The following is a 16494-nucleotide window of genomic DNA, read 5'->3' as shown; positions in this document are numbered from 1 at the left end:
CTGAGCAAGAACAGTATAAAATGATACAGCAGATGTTTTCCTTGTTATTTTAGGTGATTTTCTTCATTGGATGGTTAGGATCTTCATTTGCTGTTCTTGATAAATTGGATATTGGCTTTGATCAAGAACTTTCTATGCCTGAGGTAGGAGCCTGAAAATTTATATTTTGTCAGTTGTCTCAAATACTATATTTTCAGAAGTTTTGGACATCTGTTTAACACCATAGAAACTAAGCCCAACTAGCTCTTTGCAAAGTAGGAACTGCCATAAAAAATATCGAGTTAATCCATATAAGGTGCTACTACTATATCCAGCAGTAGTATCTCATGTGGATTGAAGTGGGAAGTATATGGAGTTTCAATAACCTTTGATTATCAGATATTAGCTTTTGTAGATTTGTGATGCACATCTTGGGGAATCATTTTTGGACTGATTGTTTGCTGCATAGCCCAAAGATGATTTTTGCATTCAGCATCTCATAAACAACATATTTCTCACATGTGTAGTTTTAATTTGGTGCATCAGCTGATGTGGCAGCGGGATCTGCTATGGAAAGTAGTTCCTGTTTAATTGTTGTATAAAATCTGTTTATTGTAACAATTATTATTTATGTTTATTCCTCTGATTGCTGAAAAAAAAAAAAAAAACATTAATATATACACAAACTTGCATTTTTAATTTTTCATATGGTTCTTAGTTTCATGTTTATATGTTATGGTTATAACTTTGTTTTTCTTTTTTAGTAGTACTAATATTTTATTAAAAATTAAATAAAATTACATACAATAAGTATGTTGCAATCCTTTAAGAAAAGAAGAAATATTGGTGCACCAAATTTAAAAAAAAAAAAAAAATCAAAAATTTTTCCAGAAACAGAAAACAAATTTGGGCACCTGTCAGGTTTCATATGATGGTGTTTGGAAAAAAATGGGGAAAGCGATTGCTGCTAGGATAATTTTCTGAGTAACCATCTATTTTCATGAAAATTACTGGTATCCAAATTCTTTCAACAATATGTGTATTAATAAATGATAATTTAACAGTGTCTTTATTGCAAAGTAAGTAACTTGGAAATCATTGAACAAGTGATTTCAAATTCTCTGGTGGTAATTGCATATTTGCCAACTCTCTGGATTTACAATGGAGACCATCCCTTTTTTGTTATTGAATTCAGAATTTTTTTAAGAATGTCCTTCATTGGGATGTAAATGACATAAAATGTAGTGTTTCTGTATACACCCAAGGTTTCCTGTGTATTATAAAATCTGAAAAAGGTAACATATTTTTGCTTTATGTACTGTACATAGATGTGATTTTTCAGGATTCAAGTGGTGTTGAAGTGCAGTGTAATCAGAAATTGGTGAACAAATAAGTCTAAGAATAATGTGCGGTGCATAGAAATAAAGGAAATAAATAATGAAAATAAATGTTTCAAAGATTATAGTGCCATACTAGCTGAATACTTATTTATATCATTTATCATAAAATGTATTCTTCCTCTGAGCTATACTGATTGTGCAAGTGGCTTGTTCAGAGATGTTTCTCAATAGTGAAATAGATTAAATATATAGATGTGGAAGAATTAAAACAGTCAGCAATGTTAATGAAACTGGACATAATGAATAAAATTACATAGTTGTGGTTTTGAAAAATGTGCAGTTTTTGATTGCTGCAGAGATGGCAGTAACAAAAATGGTTTCAAACTACATCCCATTCTGGTGACCTTTCCCGATTAAAAAAAAAAAAAGATAAATAATAATAATAAAAAATAATAATAAAAAAATAATAATTGTAAAATCAAAATCAGCTTGCTCTCAGTACTGGAAATCTTCTGGCCAACCTAAAAACTTGAGGGATTTCTTTAGAAAACTGTGTGGAATTTACTGTTATTAATGCCTAAAAAATTGCTGTTATTAATGCCTAAAAAATTGTTGTTATTAATGCCTAGGTGGGCCTAAAAAACACTAGCAAGGGTATTAAAGGAAGAGATTGAGCATTAGGTGGTAATAGGCTGTACTTATTGTCTGATTAATTTGTGCACTGTAAAGGGAGCTGCATGCCTTCCTTTGAAAGTATATGAATATATGGGTGACATTTACTGCTATCTTGAAAGAAGTGAATAAAAGAAGACAGATTGAAAGATCTTCAGTTAATCATTTCAGTGAGGTGAAAAAGGTTTTATAACCTGGTTGCGCATTTTGGCTGTCTTCGAGTAAATGGATAACTAGACCAGTGAACAGTGGCATGCATATTTAAAGGACATTAGATGTACTGAGAATAAACATAAGAGTACTATATTACCAAATTTCTGAAAATTGCAATAAGCAGTTGCTAGGTGGCACTGACTTGTGTAAATTCGTTTCCCGATCCAAGTGAAGTTAAAAAAAAAAAAAAACAGGGGTAACAAGCTCCTAAAGGTAAAGAACTTCTGAATCAGAAATTTATACAGTTTTAACCTACCTAGAGCTAACTCTAGGTAGGTTATTCTCACATGTTGGGAAAGGCTATACATGTTCCTTTCTTCTGGTTTGAATAAAACATTTGCTTGTTCCTTTTAAATGTTATACCAGCATTCAAAAATCTGAACATATGTTGGTGGCAACATAAATTGAATAACCCTCTTAAAGTAACTTCCTCTGTAGGTAAATTGTTATCTCAAGACATTATTAAATCCTTTAAAACTAGTGTGATATTGCATCATTATTCTGTAATATTATAATGGTATTGCATCACCTTGTTTATAAAAGCATCCACCTTCTGCTGTCTTCACTTTCTATTTAGCAGTGGTATGACATACACTCAGTTAACTCCAAGGCAGAAAAGCGTAATTATTGCCCTTGATAGGGAAGGCTTTTATAGTCAACATATAGCTGCTAAAGTTGGCTGTAACCAGTCTACTGTGTCAAGTTTGCTTAAAGAGAAATGTAAGAACTAGAGATGTTAAAAGAAAATCTGGAACTAGATTTCCTGACAAACAGAACAGTATTGCAGCACTTCAAACAGAGTTTTGAAGCTTCTGTGCTTCCAAGATCATTGTGCAAGTTCCACAGATCTAAAATGCATATGTAAGGAATATAACTAGGGTAAATGTAAGCGATGGAATAGTTCAATGAAGACTTGTGATGAGTGGTCTGAAAGCATATCAACCTCATAAGAAGCCTTTATTAACAAATTCTGTGAGATAACAATGACCAACCTGGGCTAAAGAACATGGTAATTGAACAGTTGTTCAATTACCATGTTATGTAACAATCTGTACCATTCTCTGATGAATCCAAATTTAACTTCCATAGATCGGATTGCTAATGCTACATTTGACATAGTTCTAATGAAGCTTATCACCATAACTCTATTTAATTAGTAAATTTTCCCTTAAGCCAGGTCGGCACCTCCGTAGCCAGGTGGGAAGGAGCAGCAGTGCGTAGCACACGCTTCTTGATTAGACAGGGGTTCGAGCCCGTCACCACCAAATACGGAAGATGCGGAAAGGTCAGGGAATGACCACCGAATATCCTGGAGCAATATGGCCTCGGTTACTAATGCTCCTAAAAACCAAATAACAACGTTAGGCCAGGTGGTTGGAATGCATAACAAGCAAAGGAGTGGGCAGAATGCATTTTGTGAATGGTATTGTTAATGGGACTGCTACACAACTTTTTAAAGGAGACTTCTGTCTGTTGTCACAGACCTCTTTCAAGGAACAGAAAATTGTTTTCCAGCATGACCCTGTTATGTCTTGCTATACTGCACGTGAGATTAGGGTAACATTACATAATCATATAATCATTTAATGCAATTTCTAGTATGCTGATTTTAACTTTTTTCAAACACTGACTGTTTTACCAATTTTTTTGCAATGGGAGTGATTGATTCCCTTGGTGGAATAGTGATATCAGTTTGTGTCATGATGATACCTTTCACAGAAACTTTCTGGGGATATGAGGGCTTGCCAATATTTATTGGCTGGATGCATTTCTGTTATGCTGATTTTAACTTTTTTTCAAACACTGACTGTTTTACCAAGTTTTTATTTATATATACAGGGTGATTCGCTACCAGTGTGACACACTTGCAGGATGTCTTGCACAAAGACGAATCGGAATCGCATAGCATTGCAGGGTCTGAAATGCCTTCGTCGTGCGGTAGAGGACATTGAATGGGAGGTCGTGTGAACAGCGATCCCACTGGAAGTCAGCATTTGCAAACCGTTTCTGTTGAAGAAACCAAGTAGCAAAAGTCCTCCGGAGTGGATAATCCACAGGCACCAATGATTGGACGCATTGCAGATGGTTTGAACTCGTTTGGTTTGTTGACATTATCCTCCATACAGTGGATTGGGAAATACCCAATCGTTGGCCTATCGCTCGAGTACTCGTACTCGGATTGCCTTCTGCAAGACGCAGGACATTCTCCTCATTGTCTGGCATCCTCGTCGTTCGCTCTCAATTCATGGTACCTCTCGTAAAACAACCCGTCTCACGTAACCTTCTGTGCACACGTGCTAAAATCGTATGATGAGGAGCAACCCTGTGCGGGAAACGTTCCTGGTGCAGAGCGGCGCGCCCGTTACAGTCCGCAGCTCCATACGCAAGGTGCATGTCGGCCAGTTCAACGTTTGAATACTCGTCCATCCTACTGCCTTGGGAACCGGTTCGCAAATGCTGACTTCCAGAGGGATCGCTGTTCACACGACCTCCCATTCAATGTCCTCTACCGCACGACGAAGGCATTTTGGACCCTGCAATGCTATGTGATTCCGATTCGTCTTTGTGCCCCCTACACTTCCTGCAAGTTTGTCGCACTGGTAGTGAATCACCCTGTATATATATATATATATATATATATATATATATATATATATCTTTAGGTGAAGTTGTCCTCTTGATAGGCTATATTCAGCTCAGTTTTCAATTTTTGAATTTCTTTTTCTTCCTTCTCCCACTGGCATGCTCAAGAGTATGCTCTCCTTGGCAATTTGTATAGATTGGCTAGGAAGCTGAACATTTCTTACTCTCGTGGTCGGCACCTCCGTAGCCAGGTGGGCAGGCGCAGCAGTGCGTAGCACATGCTTCTTGATTAGACCGGGGTTCGAGCCCGTGAGCCACCAAATACGGAGGATGCCGAAAGGTCAGGGAATGACCACTGCATATCCCCGGAGCAATATGGCCTTAGTTGCTTAATGCTCCTAAAAACCAAATAACACGACATAACTCTCGTGGTCTTTGGCACATGAAGCACAGGCAGGGGAGCCATACAGGCTGTTTGCGAGCGGCTTTACTTTTGACACTTGAAACATCAGTGGGTTTGGATGTACATCCACACTGGGCAATTTAAGTAGCCTGCCTTGATGGAAATTGGAGGCCATGGAGTGTTGAATGGAAGGATAAGAATTTGCATAGAAACGAAGTCCCATTCTTATGCATCAACATTTAATTTGATAGCTGTCACTCCTCATTCTTTCAATTTAGAGCAGATCTCTTCTTCTGAGACATGAAGAAGATCCCACTCTAATATAACGCTGCATGATCAGTTCAAAGTTTTATGGGGAGTTACGGTGACAGGTATTCTATTGATGTAGTTTATAGAATTTTCTGGGCATGTTTTGGATTTGAAATTTCTACTAAAAGGTCTCCAGAATGCAGCCTTTTCACAGATTTTGGAGATCCTTGCCAACTCTTCTAGTCCTTTCTGGATGAAGGAGGATGACATTTTCCTTATTGCCTGCTATCCATAGAGTGGAGAATGAGAAAAGCAGAGTTCTGGTTCTTTTTACAGAGATGTTGTCACTATCATCTGTTTATGTAGGGCCTTTGTTGGGGCCAGAAGAAATAAAATGTTTTAAATTACTTATGAGCATGAAAATTTCTGATGCCCTATTTGCCCACCAAAGAGCACTCTATGTAGGAACTCACAAACTAGTAGGTCAGGGGTCGGCAAGCTTTTTGAGTGAAGAGCCATTTTTGATCTAATTAAAAAAAGAGAGAGAATCCGAAGAGATGCACTTCAGCTCAAGCTTGTGGGAAGGTGTTTTATTAAAAAATATATTTTTTTTAAAAATATTATTTATTAATAATATTTCTAATTAATGTGATTTTTGCTGCTGAACTTCTTGAGTGAGTCTCTCAACATCAGAGAAGTATGCCGTAATTTTCATCTTTAAGCATGCTAGGAGACTTGCATTGTTCAGATGATTTCTTGATTTATTTTTAATATAGTTCATGTTCGAAAATATTTGCCTGCAAAATTCGTCGAACCAAAAACTGAGAAACGTCCAAACAAATATTTTCAAATTTATATAAGTGTCCGGTAAGCTACACCACGCATCGAACACAATTTGGTCTTGCTTTTTCAACTCATCTGTTGGCATCCATTAATGTAGAATTGCAAGGGCAGCCTTTTGCCTCTCCAAATCCTCAATTTCACTTTTAAGGCATTTTATTGAGTTTTTTGATTTTTAAGTCCCCTAACTCCATTTCAAACTTTGCTTCATGTGTTAGAGCCGCAGGTTGCTGACCCCTGTAGTAGGTACTACATATGTGAATGAGATGGCAAGTTCACAAGCATCACATCCACATCTCCAATAGGCCGTGACCTCATCCTAGGACCAAAGGGAAGGAGACCTATCGGAACACATTTGACTATAGCAACAAGAACCACCTGCTCATTAATTCGTGTTTCGGGCACTCCGGGACCTCCCATCTTGTCAGTGCAGGAGCCAAAGTGGTGTACTAGAACTGGACCCCTCACCCATCAGGATACCCCCTTTCCGAATCCCCTCGACGTGGGCACCTGTACGTGGTGAGGGGACCTCCCAGTGACGCTGCTGGACTTCCAGACTAGCATCACTGGGATCCAACGCCCACAGCCCAGGTTCCAGGCTTACATCAATGGAATCCGGCGTGTTTGCCGTGCGCTGCGACCCGTGGAAATTCGGAAAGGGGATCCTGGTGGTTGAGGGGCCCAGCTTCAATACACCACTTTGGCCCCTGCTTCGACAAGACGGGTGGTCCTGGAAGGCCCGGCTAGGATCAATCGGCTAGTAGGCTCGCCTGCGAGGGTCAACCGTGTCAATGCCACGCCCCTACCCTCATGGTCCGAGGGACAGGATTCAGGCTGGTGGCGGTGCGGGTATAGTGTCTGGGTAGCCCTGGCGTTCCACTCCCGAGCGCATTTATTGCATGCCGGGTAGTGGGCGTCCCTTTGGGCTCCGTGGTGGGTGGGGAGCCCGGGCACTAAACAACTAAAAACCTATATGAATCCTGATAAACTTACTTCTTCAGGGGCCCCAACCCGGTCCCTATCTGAAAATACAGACGGAGAGACAGATAGCATTATTGCTACAAAGAGGCAGCGAACAGAAATATCATCTGGGCCTGTTCCAAGATTTTTAATTATTCATTCTACCACAGAAAAACCGATTGGCAAAATGTCGCCCTTCTTCATACAGAAAGGGTTAGATGGGTTAGCAGGGTCACCCAAATCGGTTAAGAGGCTCCGTTCTGGAGACCTCTTAATTGAAACCAAAACTGACAGGCAGTCTGAGCAGCTACTCCGTGCAACATCGATCGGAGGAATACCCATAACAGTAACACCACATAGAACACTAAACTCATCGAGAGGTGTCATTTCGGAATGGGACCTTCTCGACGTAACTGAGGAGGAAATCTGCTTGGAACTGAAACCTCAGGGAGTTATAGCCGTCAAGAGAATTAGTGCACGTAGGGATGGGAAACTTGTTAAAACCAGGAGTGTTATCCTGACTTTTAACTCTCCCAAACCTCCTGATGAGATTAAAGCTGGCTACATCAACTGTCCAGTGCGTCCATATGTTCCAAACCCTTTACGGTGTTTTAAATACCAGAAATATGGACATTCTCAAATGGCCTGCCGTGGAGTCCTTGCATGCGCTCGATGTGGTGCAAAGGACCACGAAACAACAGCATGTTCAGCCGCAAAACCCACCTGTATTAATTGTGAAGGCGAATACCCGGCCTATTCACGAGCATGTCAGAGTTGGAAAGAAGAAAAAGAAATTCAACGGCTGAAGGCAGAGCGAAACATATCGTACCAGGAGGCAAGGAAAGCAGTGAAACCTCTCAACATCAAAAAACCTACCTACGCCCAGAAGGTAGCAGGGGGGTGTTCCATTGGAACTCAGACGGACGTGTCCATCCCTCCAAAAGAATCATTTACTCCCATCGCACGCTATCTCTTAAGCTCCCAAAAACCTGCACAGAAGGACCAATCAGCCGCCACTCCTATATCAGTACCTCCTAATGCTCCACAAATAACAAAAGCAATCACAAAAGAAAAGAATAAGAAAGGTGAAATACCACCTACAACCCAAGAAAACATGGATGTAGAGAAGAAGGAGGTACAAGAAGACTCAGTTTTGGAGCTCTTTGCTGAGGAGGAAATGGACACTGGACAGCGTCCGTACTTCCCCAGGAAGGATAAATCCAAGACTGAAAAAGGTAAGCCCTCAGCACCTCGGAAGCCGCCTGATGGACCCACCAAGCCAAAATAATGGCTAAATTCCTACAGTGGAACTGTCGTGGATTCTGGCGAAACAATGATGACATCAAGGCCCTTCTGCAAAAGCATGAGCCAGTCTGCTTTTGCTTACAAGAGACATACCTGAAGGCAAATGAAAACCCTTCGCTTCGTAACACTACTATCATTCGAAAGGACAGAACTGACGATGGACCTGCTCATGGGGGTGTTGCTATAATTCTGGGCAACCATACCCGATATCGAACTATTGCGCTCACCACCAACATAGAAGCGGTAGCGGTTCGCCTTACGGTAGGGTTCTTAATAACAGTCTGCTCAGTATATTTGCCACCTGGGGCTGATATCTCCCAGAGAGACCTTGATGATCTCATTGTGCAGCTGCCTATGCCTGTTTTACTCCTGGGCGACTTCAATGGACATAACACCCTGTGGGGTAGTGCAAATGTTAATGGAAGGGGACGTGTCATAGAGCATGTGCTCAATGACAATGACCTATCCCTTCTAAATGTGGGAACTAACACCTTTTTTCACATGCCTACCCGTACGTTCTCTGCTATTGCTACCTCTCTATATGTTCCCCCTCTCTCCTTTCTTCAATCACTTGGGAGGTAGAGGAGAATCTTTATGGGAGTGATCACTTCCCCGTGATAACCAGCCTACTTAAAGTGACGCCATGTTCACCTTTTAGGTTACCACGATGGAAGATTGATCAGGCTGACTGGAACACCTTTCAACGCCTGGTAGACTTTAACATCAGTACAGTCAGTCGGGAGCCTATCAATGATGCAGTGGCGTACATCACAGAAAGCATTGTCCATGCAGCTGCAGCTACAATTCCGAAAACATCTACCCGGTTTCCGCCATTTCCAAAACCTTGGTGGAATACTGAATGCACAGCAGCAAAAAAGGCACAAAAAAGAGCTTGGGGGATATTCCGACGATATCCTACCACAGCCAATCTCTTAGCCTTCAAACGTGCACGCGCGAAAGCGCGATATATTCGTCGTCAGAGCCAAAAGGAATCTTGGGTCCGCTTTACATCCACCATTACCCAGTCAACCAGCAGTAAAGCTATATGGGACAAAATCCGGAAAATGAAGGGTAAATATACATCAAACCCTTCATCGGTCCTGGAATATAATGGATGTGTTATTGCAGATCCAACTGCAATAGCCAATGCACTTGGGGAGACTTTTTCTGCCATCTCGTCAACATCTGCTTACTCCCCAGAATTTCTGGTCTGGAAAGATAAATGTGAAAAGCAGCCAATTAACTTTAAATCAAGAAGGTCTCATCCCTATAACGGGCCCTTTACCACGGAAGAGTTAGAAACAGCTCTAACTCTTACCAAGGCAAGTGCTGCCGGACCAGATCTTATCCATTATGATATGATCAAACATCTGTCTGCAAAATCCATGGACCAACTGCTTTTTCTATATAACAGAATATTTAAAGAAGAGCAGTTTCCGGATTCCTGGCATAAGGCAATCGTGCTTGCCTTTCCTAAGCCAGGAAAGGATCCTAAAATCCCAACGAACTACCGTCCTATTGCTCTGACTAGCTGTCTGTGCAAAATTCTGGAGAGAATGGTTAATGCCCGCCTTATCTGGTATTTGGAGGCTAATGGGTTTCTCTCCAGATTTCAGTGCGGCTTCCGTAGGAATAGGTCAACTTTGGACCACTTAATCAGGCTCGAAACTTCCATTCGAGATGCCTTTTTAAAACGAGAACACCTGGTGTCAGTGTTCTTCGATATGGAAAAAGCGTATGACACAACTTGGAGATTTGGAATTTTAAAAGACCTCTACAGCATCGGCCTTAGAGGTAATCTCCCCAATTTTATTAAAAACTTTTTGTCACCGATCTTTCCAAGTTCGTGTAGGATCTACTCTCTCTCGCTCTTTTATCCAAGAGGAGGGAGTACCTCAAGGATCCGTTTTAAGTGTTACGCTTTTTGCCATTAAAGTGAATTCCGTCACAGAACAACTTCCTCCAACTGTAAACTGTGCCCTCTATGTTGACGATTTTAGCATATTCTGTCATTCCTGCAACATGAGGGTAATTGAGAGGCAACTGCAACGTGACATTGACCATTTGAACTCATGGGCAACGAATAACGGGTTCAGGTTCTCTGCACAAAAGACTGTTTGCATGCATTTTTGCAGAAAGCGCAATCTTCACCCTGAACCTGAACTGAGGCTTGGACAAAATGCAATCCCAGTAGTACCTGAGACTAGATTTTTGGGGCTTATATTCGATAAAAAGCTGACCTTTCTGGAACACATCCGTCAACTACGTGCGAAGTGCACGAGAGGTTTGAACATCCTACGTGCAATCTCCCCACATTCCTGGGGCGCTGACCGATGTACCCTTTTGCGCCTCTATCGTGCACTCGTACGATCTAAGTTAGATTACGGGTGCCAGGTATACGCATCCTCTAGACTCAGCGTACTCCGATGGCTGGATCCCATCCACCATCAGGCGATCCATATTGCCACAGGAGCATTTCGAACTTCTCCTGTCCATAGCCTCTATGTCGAAGCGAATGAGCCCTTGTTATCGCTTTGCAGGAAACAGTTGTCTCTACAGTATGCTTTGAAACTGAAATCCCTGCCAGACCATCCGACGTGGACATCCGTTTTTGAGCCACGTTGGGAAAATCTGTACAACATTCACCAGACTGCTAATCAACCATTCGGTATTCGTATCCAAAGGCTACTCAACGATTTGAACATCACATTAGACAATGTTGCCCTATCACCAGGGCAACCTTTTCCACCCTGGCATGCTCGTGTCCCAAACTGCAACTTCTCCCTTAACAATTGGAGAAAGGACAATACTTCACCCACCGTCTACCTGCAGCTCTTTTTAGCTGATCGCTCTGAACATGCTGACTTCTTGCCCATCTACACAGATGGCTCGAGGTCAGAAATGTCTGTCGGATCTGCAGCTGTTTTCCCAGATACCACGGTATCTGAGCAGATCTCCAACGAATGCAGTGTGTTCACTGCAGAGCTGCATGCGGTTGAGCTAGCCTTAGATCGCATACGAACCACCCACCACAAAAAATATATTATATATACCGATTCTCTGAGTTCATTGCAGGCTTTATCATCGATGAGGTTCAACCCTCATCCTGTCCTGACCTGGATACAGCAGAAGCTGCATTTTCTTGCACAATTCAAATTTGATGTTCGTTTCTGCTGGATCCCAGGCCACATTGGGATCTCAGGAAATGATTTGGCAGACACTGCAGCCAAATCAGCAAACCTATTTAACTCTTGCCTGTTAGTCCTCTATACAGACTACAGGCCGGTAATTCGAAAGAAACTGGTATCCCAATGGCAACACTCATGGCATGGACAGATTACAAACAAGTTATATGAGATTAAGCCTGTAATTGAACATTGGCAGTCTAGTCTGCGCAGGAACCGAAAAGAGGAAGTTGTTCTATCTCGACTCCGCATAGGACATTGTCACTTGACACACTGCTATTTGCTGAGGGCAGACGATCGTCCTATGTGCAGAAATTGTGACACCATTTTAACAGTCCGTCATATTTTAATTGAATGTCCGTCCTTTTATAATGACCGCCGTTTATGTTTTAGCCATCTGTCTGAACCTTATACACTCAGACAGGTTTTATCGGACAATGACAACGTGTCAGCTATTTTTAAGTTTTTACAACTTATTAATCTAAATAATTCTATCTAAAATATTTTTATCGTTTTATGCTATATGAATGTTTTATATCGTATATTATTTTACAATAATATACAAATAATTTTAATATTATAGTTTTATATTCTACATCCTTTTGACTTGGCGCATTATAGCCTTAGATGCTAATGCGCCATAAAATCCTAAAACAAACAAACAAACCTTTCCGAATTTACACAGATCATGGTGCATGACTACACGGGCGCCTCCGTAGCCAGGTGGGAAGGAGCAGCAGTGCGTAGCACACGCTTCTTGATTAGACCGGGGTTCGAGCCCGTCACCACCAAATACGGTGAATGCGAAACGGTCAGGGAATGACCACCGCATATCCCGGAGCAATATGGCCTTAGTTGCTAATGCTCCTAAAAACCAAAAACAACAACAGCATGACTGCACACACAGGATTCCAGTGATGTAACTTCCTAACCAAGGTATGGGTGCTAGATCCCAATGATTCTAATCTGGAAGCCGAGCAGCGTTGGGAGGTTCCCTCCCCAGTTGACTGGAATACTTTCTTGAAATGTCGCCTTGCTTGATGGCTTTTTAGCAGCAAATTTCTGTCCCATAACACTTCAGCAGTTTTCACTTGGGTTAAAATTTATAACTATTTCCTAGCCATGATAAGGATTGGATATTGCAGTCGTGCATGAACTTCTTCGCCTAAAGAGGCAAATAACTCGCAGATACAGATGATTCATGTTGTTACTGATGGCATATATTGAGAGGTGCTAGCCTCATGTTGAAGTGCCTTTGAATGTAAGCCTTTCGCAGTAACAAAATTATGATACTTTTGATTTGTTATTATGTTAATTTTAGATTTAGAATGACTTTGCTTATTATAGTGACTATTTGGTGCTTTGTGGGTTATGGTCACACACTAATATTAGGCTATATTGTTAAAAATATAGAAACATGGTACTTATATATATAAAAATTGGTAAAACAGTCGGTGTTTGAAAAAAAGTTAAAATCAGCATACTAGAAATGCATCCAGCCAATAAATAGTGGCAAGCCCTCATATGCCTGGAAAGTTTCTATGAAGGGTATCATCGGGACACAAACTGATATGACTATTCCACCAAGGGAATCATTCATTCCCATTGCATGATATTTATTGACCTTACAAAAACCCACCCAAAAAACAAGAGTGCCATTCCAATATCGGTATGCTCCACTTCTCTCCTCCCTATTTGTACAATAGAGGTTGAAGACAACCTTTATGGTATCATAAAGGTTGTCTTCAACCTTTATTTATGGATCACTTCCCCATGACCTTTACCTTTTGCAGTGGGAGACCATGCCACCCATTTCGGATATTATGGTGGAAGATTGATCACACTGATTGTAATGCCTTCAGACATCTCACAACATTTAATACCACCAAAGCCAACCAGGAGCCAATTGATGATGCAGTGTACAGATACTATTATCCAAGCAGTGGCAATTACAATTCTGAAGACATTGGCTTGGTTTCCACCATTTTCAAAGCCATGGTGGAAAGCAGAATGTCAGTATCTTATCAAAGAAAATTTAATAGTCTTTAAATGTGTACGTATCAAAGCATGTTACATCAGAGTCAAAAGGAATCTTGGATCTGCTTCACATTTTCCATTACATCAGCTAGCAAACCCAAAGTCATCTGTGTCAAAGTCCCAAAAATGAAGAGCAAATACACATCATGCTCTTCTTCAATCCAAGAACATAATGGATGTATACAATTGCAGACCTTACTGCAAGGGCACTCTCAGGACTGTTTCTTATGACAATTTGCTAAATTGTCATCAGAAACTAGGAGTATAATAAATAAATTCAACAAATTTGAAGTGCTGGTCAAGACAACAAAGGCAGATATTGTTGGGATATCAGAGACATGGTGTCACACAGATAGGAATGCATGCAGAATTTGGTGAGTACAATGTGTACAGAAAGAACAGACATGATAAAAAGGTGGAGGGAGGGGTTGTGCTGTTGGTTAGGCAACACATAAAATCTAAGGCAGTGCATCCAGTTGACACGAGTGGCTAGTGCAATGTTGAGTAAGTTTGATATGACATAAGCATTGGGAAAGCAAAAATTAGAGTAGGAATGTGTTATAGGCCTAATGACTGATGAGTATAACAAATAACTGTACAGAGAAATAGTGGGTCATTAAATCAGAATGTCTGATAACGGGGGATTTTAACTTTCCAGATGTTGACTGGAACTTGTGGATTGGTCACTCGCACACTAGCAAGACTTTTGTGGATTTATTTGATGATGACTATTTTGTACAGCAGAATGTTTGACAGGCAACCAGAGGGAGTAATACTCTTGATCTGATTATTAGCAGTGATTAGTCATGAATTAAGTATCTGCAGATAAAGGAACCACTGGGTGGCAGTGAACACAGTGTACTGATGTGGGATATACTTAAAGATATTACTATCATCGGTGGTAAAGGGAAAGGTTTTTGCTTTCATAAAGGTGGCTACAGTTGTCTCAGACAGTTTTTAAATTCTGTACAGTGGGACCAACTGATGATGTTACCAAAAGCAAACTCTGAATGGGAAGAATTCAAGGAATTAATCTTGGAAGCTACTATGCTTTGCATACCAACTAAGAAATACTGTTCAAGTTATAAACTTCAATGTCAGATGAACTAATTGGACTCGTGGCAGAGAAGAAAAATGCATGGGATGCATATAAATTTTCAGGCAATGCAGAAGCCTATGGTAGATATAAGCTAGTCTGTAATCAAGTCACAAAGGAGATTAGGCAAAGGCAGATTATGAGAAATCTTTGACAAAGGATGCAGAGGAAAACAAGAGAGACTACTTGTGTCAACTCTAGAAGGAAAAAATCTTTGAAGGGGATGAACAAATTGGTCCACTTGATATAACGGTTCGACTGTTGATGATTCTGCTCAGATAGCTGACAAAGTGAATGTTATTTTGATTCTTCATTCACACCTGAGGAATTCTATAGGGAAGTGGAGGCCAGACATTTGTCACGCTCTAACGGGTATCTAAATGATTTTGTAATAACTGTGAAGAAAGTGGTGGAGAAATTGTTGAAGTTATACACAAGGAAGGCACCTATTCATAGACTTAGAGAAACCATATGATAATGTGCTAAGAAATCTTCTGTGGAAGGCTATGATAAAAATGTCAATAAGCCAGCCATTAATTGAAATAATTAGAAGAATTTACAAGAACATTACATGCTATATAAAAATTGGTTCAAACACATCAAGAAAATTTAAGACTTCCAGAGGACTACTTTAAGGATGCTGTTTGTCACCTACTTTGTTTAGGCTGTACCTGGAAGTTGTTCTAAGACCATGGTCACAGAAGTGCAGTTCAATGGGATTAGACAAAATAAATACCTTTACAATCTACTATTTGCAGACAACCAAGTTGTGGTAGCACAGGATGATGATGATGATGTAAATTACATGGGCAGAAAGTTATTAGAAGAATAAAAAACATGGGGACTGACAGCCAATTTTAATAAGACAATGCATGAATCAAAGTGAGGATATTCTGAATTTAGATGGAATACGTGTGAAAACTGTACAGCAATTTAAATACCTGGGTGCAGTTATCTAGGCTGATGGATCATCTGCGCAGGAAATTGAGAGAAGACTAGGTGAAGGTAGAAAGGTCATAGGAATGCTTAATTCTCTGCTATGGAATAAAAATATTATTAACGAAACTAAACATCAAATATATAATGCAGTATTACAAAGTGTTTTTTTTTTTATATGGATGTGAGACTTGAACCTTAACTGAAAGACAAAAAATAAACTAAACTACTGGCCGTTGAGATGGATTTTTGACGATGATCGGCAAAAAAGTCTAGGACTGAAAAAGTTAGAAATGACGTGATAAGGAATATAATGAATGCCCAAAAAACCATCGTTAATAAAATGGAAGAAAAAAGATTGGAGTGGTTTGGCCATGTGAAGAGAATGGAGGACGACAGATTGCCCAGAGGCACCATGGAGAAGGAAAAGGAGAGGAAGGCCAAGAAGGACATGGATAGAAGGTGTGAGAGCAGCCATGAATAGAAGAGGACTGGTGGATGGAGATTGGGAAGATAGAAGAAAATGGGAAAAAAAAAGAATAAAGGAATGACTTTTCGACGTTAGATTAAGGAGAACCGTTGTAATAATGGAATAAATCCTAAGAAGAAGAAGATAATTTTTAATTTTCTTAATTTAAAGTTCCTCTACAGCAAAAAGATTCTGCTGTCAAAAGCATGCCATTCCTACTACCTGAT

At 40.4% G+C, this 16494-nt stretch overlaps 1 protein-coding gene across 3 annotated transcripts in view; it reads left to right on the top strand.

The window, feature by feature from the left end:
• Positions 1-16494, top strand: part of LOC150084420 (NPC intracellular cholesterol transporter 1-like) — a 466919-nt gene that overhangs the window by 264716 nt on the left and 185709 nt on the right. For all 3 annotated transcript variants that reach the window (XM_090376058.1, XM_090376057.1, XM_090376056.1), the window contains one exon: positions 54-143. In XM_090376058.1, the coding sequence (XP_090232184.1) occupies positions 54-143 (90 nt within the window). The remainder of the gene's footprint in view (positions 1-53; positions 144-16494) is intronic.

The sequence above is a fragment of the Mastigoproctus giganteus genome, chromosome 6, assembly GCF_048544385.1.
Source record: "Mastigoproctus giganteus isolate SK-2022 chromosome 6, ASM4854438v1, whole genome shotgun sequence".
NCBI classification, from domain to species: Eukaryota; Metazoa; Arthropoda; class Arachnida; order Uropygi; family Thelyphonidae; genus Mastigoproctus; species Mastigoproctus giganteus.
This window is presented reverse-complemented; position numbering and strand designations above follow the sequence as displayed.